The 12252-nt window shown below is 46.5% G+C and overlaps 1 protein-coding gene across 1 annotated transcript in view; it reads left to right on the plus strand.

The window, feature by feature from the left end:
- Nucleotides 1-12016, plus strand: part of LOC149325237 (histone-lysine N-methyltransferase PRDM9-like) — a 45172-nt gene extending 33156 nt beyond the window's left edge. Inside the window, exon 10 of the mRNA XM_089564208.1 lies at nt 11628-12016. Within this exon, the coding sequence (XP_089420334.1) occupies nt 11628-12016 (389 nt within the window). The remainder of the gene's footprint in view (nt 1-11627) is intronic.
- Nucleotides 12017-12252: the final 236 nt, after the last annotated feature.

The following is a 12252-nucleotide window of genomic DNA, read 5'->3' on the forward strand; positions in this document are numbered from 1 at the left end:
TAGGTGTTCAACGCGGTTAAACCCAGCAGACGTGCAAACCCATGTGTTTAGCCTGTTTGGCTCATGGTTTTGCTTTGCTGGGTCGTTGGCACGTCTGGCGACGATATTAGAGTGAAGTTAAGCTCTGATCGAGGTTAAGCTGGTCTGATGTGTTCGTCCGAAGGAGGACGTTGATGAAGACGACGGTGTACAATGCGCGCAGCGCCCGAGAGCGTGTTACAGTATAGTTTTTTCCTCATTGGAACTGCACGAATCCCTAGCCAGTCTCCCACTGTGGGTATTTGCCATCGTTTTTGAGGCAACAACAAGAATAACAACACGAGGAGTGATTGGCTGGTGCGATAGCACAGTGCCCTCGTGCAGTGGCCAGCGAAGATGATCCGTTTGCGCCGCCAGGGGTTCGAAATTTCCAGTCGCGGCAATACTTGTTTTATTTCTGCACCCTTAAATTCAGGGACGCCACAAGATTCTGGGTTGGGTTTCGCACCATGAAGTAGTGCTTTCGCACCAAAAGCCACCAGCACATGGAAGAGTACAGCTGTCTGAAATGCAACATCGTCATAGATTCGTGCCCAAGTACGCTGGTAGGCCTTCGAATATCCGTGGGACGGCGCCGGGCCTGAGTTTCAGTTTCTCGCATTGCAGCGACACTGCTATTCTGTTGATCACAAACTCGTGAGACCGAATCCGTGGGGAAAACGCCTCTCACAGACACGGACATGCTTGGAGTCGAAGCTAAATCAAATCCACCGCTTTCCTGTCGGGGTATCGCCCGCTTCCATATTTTACGTTGCTCGGCGTCGCTCGGCGGAGAGAACAGCGAGGCCTTTTCCTGCGTACCTCCGTAGCCGGAGCCGCTACACGTCACGCAGCAAGTATTCGGCATCGCAGGCTTGCACGTCACGTGCACTGTACTTATTTTGCAAACGAAGGCAAAGTGAGAGAGAAAATAACTGCTGCCGAACTGCCGCCGTCCCAATCAGCCCGTAGACTCGCGGCCGTAGAGACGCTCGCTCCCTCGCGTCGTTGCCCCCACACGACTCTTAGCGCCGCCTCGCGGAAGGCGCGGTCAACATATGAAGCTCTCCCATAGCGTTACGGAGAAGTTTCATGACCATAAAAGGATTGAAGGACTATGCCCCAACGTGTTTAACAAAAATAGTTAGGAAGGAAACAAGTGAAAAGCGCTGAAATCCTGTCTTGCCTGCCAACAATTAATGTACTGCATATATGATGATCTACGCTAGGACAAAAATTGAGAACTGGTTTTGAGAAAACTGGAGGCGCAGGAAATGTCTCACTTTTAGAAGGACACCTCAGCCGCACCGTGAAGATATGGGAAACGGGGAGAGTGGAAGAAGAAAGAGAGAATGAGGTGCCGTAGTGGAAGGCTCCGGAATAATTTTGACCACTTGGGGATCTTTAACCTGCACTGACATCGCGCAGCACACGGGCGCCTTTTGCGTTTCTCCTCCGTCGATCGATCTCGGGGTACTCCGTCTCTGTAACCAAGCAACTGAGCCACCGCGAAGGTTCCAAGCGGGGAAAGTTTTTCTTTAAAGAGCTAAATGAGAGGTGACGGTGCATGCATGTGGTATTTCCCAGGTATTTGAGCATGCTTCGAAGCATACCCGCCTTTCCACTGTGCAGGAAGCATAGACAATGACGCGCTCGCATTGCACTTCACAACATGATCATGTGCACGTATGCGCGTTTCTGAATAAGAGCATACCAAAATAAAAAGACATTTTGCAAACCACAGCTCCCGAAGCCTGCACAAAGTTGCCGATTCGACGGCTGAAGTGCAAACAAAACCGCTTCATCGACCACATAGTAATCCCGATAAAGCGTGAAGGACGTTGTGAGCTTGCGGCACTGAACTTGCTGCGTAAATTGGCCTCGCGCACCCTGCGTGCGCAGAATCGGAGGCAAAAGCTACAGCGCTGGTTTTTGCGCCTACCCTTTCTCTCCGTCTTCTGTCTCGCGGTGTTTTTATTATGATACTCTTCGCATCCTTGGGTATGCTCGCCGCGCTGTTCTTCTCTTATTTCAGCAGTACTTGCCCATTGACGGCGAAATTCTCGAGGAAGCTTGTAGATGCGTAACCATCCACTGTTGCACGAATCTGCAAGTAATGCGCCATGTGTTCTTAGACAAGCCTAAGACTGAAGCTGCTGTTCAACTCTCCTGATTGTTGTGAGTGAAAAGCTGGATGTACTTGCAACGTTGAAATGTGTCATTGAAAGTATCGAGAAATCCGTTCAGATAATGTTAATTTAGCACGACGAAATACAGACACACGCACTATAGGATGACGAAATAGGTTAACTGAAGCAACGAGCTAGAAAAAAATTGAAAGGCAAGAAAGAACATTGGTTATAACTGAGATAATGAAGGAAGTTGACCAGCTGGAATCACAGAGCAGGAAACTGAACATCGAATTCCATGACATCCCGGTATCGGAAAAAGAACACCTACTATCAAAGGCAAATAAGGTAGCGAAAGAGATTACGGTTCCGGAGTTGACCGACAATGACTCTTTCGCGATTACAGGTCACCAGCCGTTGAGGATAAGGTTCCTGAAATTATCAATTTTTGAGGATAGTAGAGAAAGGAGGAGTTGTTGAAGCACAGAAAAGGACTAAGCAAGCTGAATGCGCAATGTTACGATCTTGAGAATCTGACAGAAAGAATTCCGGCATAGTTTGTGAACGCAAAAAAAAAATGGGCACAGGCAAACGAATTTAAGTGCGTGTGGCATCGAAGCGGGAAGATCGGTGTTCGCCAGGAAGTCTGTGAAGATGCTATCAACGTCCCCTCCTCTTGGAGACGTTTTCCTGATGGTGGAGGTGCCGCCTTTGGTCTCGTACACCGACGCCGGGATTTTGTTCAATGGCCTTTCTGGGCACTAACTATAGCAGTAAAAGAAACAAAGCGAAGCATATATTTGGGGCACACTTATGCTCCGCCTTTAAGGGTGTGACGCTATAGCGTTAATAGGTATCGGCACCGGCTCCTTTTACTGTGGCAGACTACTTCCATGCTATGTAAAAGTCCGCGGGATATTTAATCCACGGTTTTCTTTTGTGCTTCACAGCGGTTTCAGCAGTACCAGGTGGCTAAACTGACAAAGGGAGTGAACTGCTGACGCAGTAAAACTGCGTCCACCTCCGGGCAGCCGCCGATAAAAATTTATAAAGCACCTACGAGCTTCCGCCCCCACCCACCCTCAGCTTAACGCGGCCGCCAGCCGCCAGTGCGCACGCGCAGATAGGCGCATGCGCACTAGCGGCCGCGGTAAGCGATCACAGTATAGTATACACTTTGCTAAAGCTATTAATTACATTATATATCTTATTTCACAGATGCAGTATTATTAATTTTCATTTTACACAATATATTTTATTTCACAATTGCAGTTTTATTAGTTGTTATTTTAATTAGTTATATTTTCTTACAGTTACGGTTTTCTTGTTTCTACTTATGTTATTTTATTGTTTTGTTAAGAAATGTTCTATTTCCGTAGTGGAGACCTACGGAAGCCTTCCCTTTGTACAGTCGCGGGTAAAAAAGATTAGCACACACGACGGAACACCGGAGCGCCGGAATGGCAACGCGTGGCGCTGCGGGTGGCGAAGAGGCTGATAACGAGAGTGCCGGGCCTTTTCCATTCTACATTCTTAGGGGGGTTCAGCGGACTGTCACGGACGAGCAAAATTACTGGCTAAAAGCAGCGCTGCCATCTATTGTTCCCTGGAGTTCCTTTTCACAAGCCATCATACACATAAAAAAGCAATAAAAAGAAGTCATCTTTGCTCATGATAATCGAGCCAAAATAAATGCCGCATGCGCAGTCACGTAGGGTCGGCACTTCGGCGCTCGGGCGGTGCACGTTTGATAAAGCTTGCTTCCTGCCGTCCCCCCCTACGCTGTAAACATGGAAACGGCCCGATAGGCAGGTCTGCGATCCGCAGCGCCGCGTGGTGAGATATACAAATTCTGATCGCCAGTGATCTGTGCTAATATTTTTTGCACGCGACTGTACGTGTACCCGTACAGTACACGGGCGTTTTCGCACCCATTTCTCCAACCTGGGTGCAGTCTCCGAGGCCGGGTTAGTAGCCCGTGCACCTGCCAACGCAGTCGCGTAACGCCTTAGCCACTGCGCCACCTCGAAGAGTGATTATCTGTAGTTTGATTGCGCCTAATATGCTTGTAAGGTGCAGCGATAAGTTCCTTTAGCTCTTTGGCAGGCAGGCGTGGCACCATGTAGCCAGACTGGCGGTGCGTACATAGGGGCCCCGATACATCCCCCCTCCCTCCTCCCCCATCCCATCCTCGCAATTTTCATGCTATTTCTCTGCCTAGCAAAAGGCGCCCGTGTCCTGCAACGTTTCTTCTAGTAACGTTGGTGTCCTCTCTTATAAAAATGGTATATAGACTTCTTATAGATATTACTTTTTCTCTATTCATAGTCTATAGACTGTCCATAGACAAAATTCTAATAAAAGTGTATGGCCATAAATCTATAGATTGTCTATAGACTGTCTATGGCATTTGTATTGCCTATAGACTGTTCTCTCGGATTTTTCTATAGACAGTCTGTAGACTTTATAGACAGAGTCTATAGACACTCTATGGACTGTCCAAACATTCTTTGTAAGGGCTGCGCGGTGTTGGTGCACGTTAAATATCACCAGGTGGTCGAAATTATTCCCGAGGCCTGCACTATGCCACCTATTTTTCTCTTTCTTGTTTCACTCTCACCTTCCTCCTTTCCTTACGGCGCGGTTGAAGTCCACGGAGAAGTGAGAAAGTTCTTGCTCCATTTCCTTTCCTCAGAAACCCATTAATAGCTGCCCCTTACCCTCGGTCATTTTGCCAGATTACCTTGGCCTCACTGAAAAAAAAGAAGAAATTTAGGGGACACTTAAGGGTTAATGCCCATATATGCAGAATTGTTTATTCTCTGTTTAACATCCATAGATCGCTGGGAGTCCGCATACCACTTGCGGCGCTGTGATACAGCAGTTAATCGATGCACCACTGCTCCGGCGATGGCAGGTGCTGCCACCAGGTAGGGGCTTGTGCGAACCCGGTTGCTCTACCCCAGCAACCTCTTGCGACAGTCACAGCCACCAGCCACTTCGGTCACTTTGCTCACAATCCGGTGGGCAGGTTGTGATGACGCCACAAGGTCATGTGACCTAGGTGACGCACCTGCCTGCTAGGTTCTTTCTCTGGGGATTTTTTGCTTACTTTTTGATCACGGTCAACAACGCCGACACCCACGGCGACACCGGATTTCCTGCTGCACGAGCTCCTTAACGCCGTCGCGCTAATACAGTGACTCCAGAGAGACATGCAGGGGAAAAAAACAGAGGGAAAACTTAAACTCCTCCCTTAGGGTGTGACGCGCTAGCGCAATGGTTTAATACCCATGTATGCAGACGATCATTCTCTACTTTGCATTCATTCAGATCCCTGGGAGTCCTCGTACACTCTAAAAAAAAAGGTAGTTGAGGTTACTACATTTTAGGGTAGTAACGACTGTCACATATATGACTACCTAGGTAGTAACTGTACGTAGTAACTGCAAGGTAGTAACGTTTACTACCTCTCAGTAACTGTACGTAGTAACTGCGAGGTAGTAACATTTACTACCTCTCGAGAGAAAACACCTTAAGAAATAATCTAATGACTTTTGACATTAGAATCGTATGCATATAAGATAGTAATAGTGTAAAATAAGAGCAAAAAAAAACTAGAGCAAAAAAAAGAAAAAAAAATCATTGCTTTCAGGAGGATTCGAACCGCGGACCTTTGACTTTCTACGTTGCTTCTATCCTGTTTCTATACTTTCTATCCTACCACGCTAACCACTATGCCACGCCACCAGACGTTAACTTGCCAACTTATGTGCCGTGATATGTGCAGCCACAGTTGTTTCTTGTTCTTTTCATTGCGTGTAAATGTAGCAGCAGCATCTACATTCTCGCACGGGACAACAATGTTCTTGAGAAGGACCTTTCAGTGGCTGATGGCCAATGACATAAGGAAATCTTCTGTGTTAACGAAAAAGAGTCTCTGCTGAGTTTTTATTGTCGAAAGACATGAATACCTGACTTCGTGATGACTTTCTAATGTGTCACAAGGAGTGCATGAACATGACATCAGAAACTCAACGCCCATTTTTGTGCATCTTGTAGTAAACCAGAAGGAAAAATAAGCACAAGTCAGGCACAATAGCTTGGGGTTGGTGAAAAAGTGCAATTAAGAAATCAAACTAGAGTGGAACACATACGCGCTGCGTATATTGTATTGAAAACAAAAAACAGCACTGGCAATTTTGTTAGATTTGCTGCCAATTAGGAAACCCTTTTCATTATATAAAAACATGGGGCATTGAGTAGCAATGTCACCGGGAATGTTAGTATACGTACATGTGCATATTCCGATCATTCATTTCCAGATCAAGGTAGTAATGGATACTACCAGGGTTATAATGAGGTAGTACAAGTGTAGTAACTGCCAAAAAAACGTAGTAACAGCAGAAGTGACTACCTTGTTTCTACTTAATTTTCTTTCCAGTAGTAACAAGGTCGTAGCAACATAGTACATGGGTAGTAGGGGTTAAAAAAAGGTTGTAACAGCAGCCGTTACTACGTTTTCACTACCTTTTTTTCTAAGAGTGTACGCCTCCTGGCGCAGTGGTACAGCAGTTAAGCGAAGCGCCACTGCTCTGAGGTGGGAGGTGCTCCCAGAGGTGGGCCTTGTGCAGCCTTGTGGGCCTTGTGCAGGATCCGGTGGGCAGGTTGCAATGACGCTGCAAGGCCACGTGACCTGGATGGCCCACCTGCCTCTAAGGTTGCTCTCTGGGGACCACCTGCCAGAGCCATGCCTGTGATTTTTCGCTCACAACGCCGACACCAGATTTTCTGGAGAACAGGGGACTTCGGACCAGGCAGAGGAGGGGAAGGCAAGGGGGCCGGTTGCCCCCCCCCCCCTCCTCACCCCCCAACGCTACTGCAGAGGAGAAAACGCCCCACCTCCCTTGGTTTGGAACTGTTTTTGCTCGCAGTATATTTCTGCCAAACGCGTCAGTTCTTAGACATTGCTGATGTAAAAGCGCAGTAAGGCTGAGTTAGCTGACTTCGTATAGCCACTCTGAAAGCTTTTCATTTGAGTGACCTAAATCAGTCATGTCCGAACAGAAATTGTCGATTGACTGACCCTTGCTCATAAGCGTAATTAGCAGAGTTGAAAGTAAATGCACGGACTTCTTTAATGCAGTCGATTACTACTAGTTTGTATGCATCTTCATTTGAAGCTTCTTATGCATTAAGCAAATTCACTTTTGAGGTGTGCTGGATAGAAAAAATAACAAAAAGAAAATATAATTATTAAAAACGTTGAATAAAAAATAACAAAACAATTGTTGACGCAAGCACAGTTTGTTGACAATTCAAAGGCCTTTAACTTGAATCCGTATGATAATTTTTGCTAACAGAACTGAGAGCCACGAAAGTGGCGTACGTCTGTTATTGAAAAAAAAAACTTTCTTGGGAAATATTGCCGACCTGCTCGTGCATTCTCCCAGAATGTGAAATGCTTTCATTAAAACTGGACAGGACCATTATTGACTATGTTTACCGACACCCAAGCGGAGGTGTACGCAGTTTCTTTTCGTTATAAAGTCGTTACTTGCCTTTGTCGGTGATGTAAGTGCGTTATTATAATTGGAAACGATTTTAGCATCAAAATGCTTGCTAATACTCCCGCTAAAAGAGAAATCTAGCAGCTCGATCTGTCCTTTGTGTGCCTAAATGTTATCAGCAGTCCTACCCGAATTACCATCATATTTTGTGACACTACTTGACCTATTTATAACAAGTACCAATACTATCATCATCATCATCATCATCATCAGCCTGGCTACGCCCACTGCAGGGCAAAGGCCTCTCCCATGTCTCTTCAATTAACCCTGCTCTTCGCCAGTTGCGGCCACCATATTCCCGCAAATTTCTTAATCTCATCCGCCCGCCTAACCTGTTCTGCCACCTCCTGCTACGCTTGCCTTCTCTTGGAATCCACTCCGTTACCTTTAAGGACCAGGGGTTATCTTGCCTTCGCATTACATGCCTTGCCCAAGCCCACTTCTTCGTTGGTGCGAAATAGGAGCAATATGCACTGGCGTCACAGATGACAATGTCTTGTGTTTGTACCTTGACAGGAACAATGCGACAGAAATGATAGGGATGAGAAGGCTTTCCCCTACACAAACTGCCCCGTAGATGTGTTTCTTAAGTCCTGTAAGAAAGGCCGAAGTAGTGTTTGTATTTCTTGCTTTAAATTGTATGGCTGTCCTGAAGCGCACAGCGTTAAGCATAAACCTGCGAAATGTGTTCTTGAGCGAATAGCAAGCTGTCTCACCCATATGATCAATGTTTGCCTGGTGAATGGTGTGTTTCCTCAAAAAATGCAAATTGAAAAGGTAACAGCTGTCCGGAAGGAAGGTGATGAGAATGAGTTTGCAAACTGTCGGCCGTTGTCACTATTGTTTGTTTTCTCGAAAGGTCTTGAGAAAATAATTTTGTTCCGAGTGAACAATTTCTGTAATGAGCAACACATAATATCTTCAGAATTCGGATTTCGGAAACATCGGACTTCCGAACTCGCTTGATAGAACAAACAGAATGCATTATGAAATCACTTCATGACAGGAATTTAGCTTTCCAAATATAATGTAACGAGTAGAAATAAATTTGCAAAATGGGAGTGAAGATATGTGCAGGGAGAGACAGCCGAAGAGCCGAACAACAAAGGGGCAAGCGACCAAGCACCAGAACACACATCTTCCAAGCCCACGCTTAGGCCTTCGTCCTCATCGCGTTTCACGCTAACGCCCGTGACCTCATGGGTATTTTTCGAAGGAATTTGACCATCTTAATCACATATCACTGCTGGAAAAGCATCAAATATATGGTTTTCGAGAAACATCTTTGATGGTTTTGAGCAGCTACTTCAAGAATCGACAACTATATGTAGGATTAAACGGTCACCGATCGAATGCTAAATTTCCTTTATCCAGCGTGCCCCAAGGGCAGTATGGGTAGTATCTCTTGCCGCAACAGCCGCATGGAAAAAAGCGGTTTCTGCACCGCGCAAATTTTTTTTCTCATCTATTTCTATCGCATCTCTTCTGTCTACACACGGCAGTGATGGTGTCGTATTTGCAGGCTATCGTTTCTTCATGGTGAGGAAGGACCGACCGACAAAGATTTGGGGTCAAAGAGAGGAGAAAACGTAGCCATTAAATGCGTTCCTGTATTAAAACCATTGTGCGAGCCTTTGATTTGCGAACATTTGAGAGCCTCGACTGCTACACTTAGGCCATGAGGCTTCGCGTTTACAGCTATCGCTATAATACTGAAAACTGTAGCGTTGAGTATCTTGCCAATAATAACACTACTATCCACGCACATAAGGTGCTTGTGGATCAAGGAGTGATCGCTTTAGAGGAAGCGCCATTTTGTTCGTGTAAACTGTGTAGGCCTGAGACTGAGCCGTCTCCTGGCAAGCTAAAGTTAGACCACTGCCTCGGGAGCAAAGTAACTCAGGGTAGTTTTCTTTTTAGTCGCAGCGTCTTCTTCACTGTGCACAATCGATAGTTAGTTGTTCCTTGTGTGCAGTGTTTCAAGGAATGAATTAGCAGTATGAATAAATTTGCCCTGGCCAAATAAAATGGAAAAGTGTTGACTCAGCTAAAATGATTAGTAGCCACAAGTCAATATCGAAGGTGTTGTGTCAGGCAACAGAAAAAATGGGCAGTACAATCTGCTTGATTTAAAATGAAAACAAAAAATATTGAGCTTAAGCATAGGCAGCTTTTCTGGACACTACCAACTGGCGCCATCTGTCGGTCGCCAATAGCGAACACCACCCAGCTGAGTTGGATTATTTTTAGTTGCAATTGACGGGAAACTAAAGCTTCCCGTGAAATGTTACTGGGATATGTTCATACTAATGGCTTGCTCTTCCTACGTGGTGCAGCATCTCACATAAAATACTTCCCGCGCTCGCACAAATAGCTTTGAAGAATAAGGGTGTGCGCCACGTAAGAGCGCTCCTTCGTGTCTCGTGTTCTTTCCTCGTCCATTTTTGTTTGTATATCGCTAAAGGTATTCCTTTTTCCACGATGAACGGACTCGCCCAACAGAACGTTCTATTACCTCTAGTTATATTTAGGAACTCTATGCAGATGAGCACCCCCTGGCACGCGAAATGGACGCGACATTTTCGGATCGCCAGATGACATTGGGGACGCAGCGATGATGCATGATGAGTCAGCGGCGGCGCATCCTGGGCACTTTTAAGGCGAAAGCCTTTAATGCCTCATCGTTGTTAGCACAGGTGTCATGCTTTTCGGCTGGCCGAAATGGTTATGTCGTCGTAGTGCACGGATTCGAAGTAATGATGTCACCCATGGGTGCCTGGCGCCCCCTTTTGGAGCACACGACAAATAATAAAATAGTTGTCGTCTGCTTTGACAGGGGGCGTAAGGCGTCCGTGGGGGGACCACATTACATAATTCATTACTGCGAACAGAGCCATGGATACAACCGAACTCATCGAAGCAGAGAGAGAGTCGTGCTAAAGAAGCAGCCAAAGTCGGCAGTCAAAGTGTGTAGTTGTAATGTGTAGTCAAAGTGTGTAGTCAAATAAAGCACTAGTACAGCACAAATTGTCTAGCATTCAATGCCAAACTGTGCGCCAAGAAAGGCGTTCGCCTGGCAGCAATTTAGAGAGCCAAAGTGCCCCCTGATTTTTTTTTGTGTGTGTGCGCATAGTCTGTGGTTTGCATAATATTCTCCTATTCTTAGACATGGCGGTATGTATCCTATACGCCTGCGTAACGTCAGATTCAAGCTGACAGGAAACGTTCCAGTTGTCGTGATTCCTTCGACGTTTTAGTCTCTTCTGAGCTGTTGGCAAGTCCAGACTGACCATTATTGTTCTGAAAGGCAAACACGCGGAACGAAGGAAAGATGGAGATATACAGGACGTTTCTCACAAGGAACAAGTTGTGAATAAACGCAGATGTGCGGTGCCGTCATCTTCCACTCATCCCCGTCTGTTTGCTCTTCAGTCTAATGACGAACTGTTATAGCGGGACAATCTTTAGGGCCAAGCAACCCTGTGTTACCATGTGTCACGTGATGGCGGCTTTCCCGCCAGTCTGTACCCTGCCACCGGCAATAAAGGATGTAAAATAATTGGCGACACTCCAATTCGACTATTACAAAATCCTCTCACAGTTTTAGACTGGCCACTGGTAAAAGACTGGCAAAAGACTGGTAAAAAACAGGAAAGGTCACTATCCTCATTTCAGGCTCTGTTTTTGTGTTTTTTCTATTCTCTAGGTTACATTGCAGACAATGAGGGGGCGCAGATGAAGTCAATGGCAGGAGAAAATGATTTGCAGGGCTCCTTTGAAGTTTTGTTTAAAGCGACTACCATTCGCGTACCACCGGGGAAATTTGGGATCATTTCGAGAGGACGTATTTCCCTCCAGGGGCATTTTTCGAGGATTTGCGTAACGATTGCGACGACTCGTTTTTGCCCAGGCAGTTCGACCGTATCTCAGCCCGCAAAGACCGAGGCCCAACAGAAGCCCTCCTTCGCCTGCCCGGTCTGTTCCCGAGAGTTCCCTAAGTCTTCGAGCGTCAAGAAGCACATGGTGGCCCACACCAGGGAAATGCCGCACCAGTGTGCCGAGTGCGGCGAGCGCTTTGGCGGGTTGAACGCCCTGAAGCATCACCGGAGGATGCACTCGTCCGAAATGTCGTACAAGTGCCCCACGTGCGGAGAGGGCTTCGGCCACTCGGCGAACCTCAGCAATCACCTGTGGATCCACAGGGACTCGAAGGCCTACGCGTGCGCAGTGTGCGGACGCGAATACTCCACGCTTCTTTACGCCAAGAGACACGAGTATCGCAAGCACGGAAAGCTCTAGGCGCTGGTTTCAGTGCAGCTGTGGAAAGGTCCGTTGGGCGAGCCTGCTCTCCACTTAAAGCAGACATATAAAGACGGAGCGTCATTATCGGAATGATAGAAATTGACATAACCAACCAACGATTTTTCAGCCAGTTGAGCGAAAGATCAATTTTGATTAGATATCCCTCAACCAGCGGTCAAATTTTTGCTGAAGAAACCAAATACGAATTAATGAACGAACGAAATCTACGCTGT

This window comes from Amblyomma mixtum, chromosome 10 (assembly GCF_055824585.1).
Source record: "Amblyomma mixtum isolate Tamu chromosome 10, ASM5582458v1, whole genome shotgun sequence".
Classification (NCBI taxonomy): Eukaryota; Metazoa; Arthropoda; class Arachnida; order Ixodida; family Ixodidae; genus Amblyomma; species Amblyomma mixtum.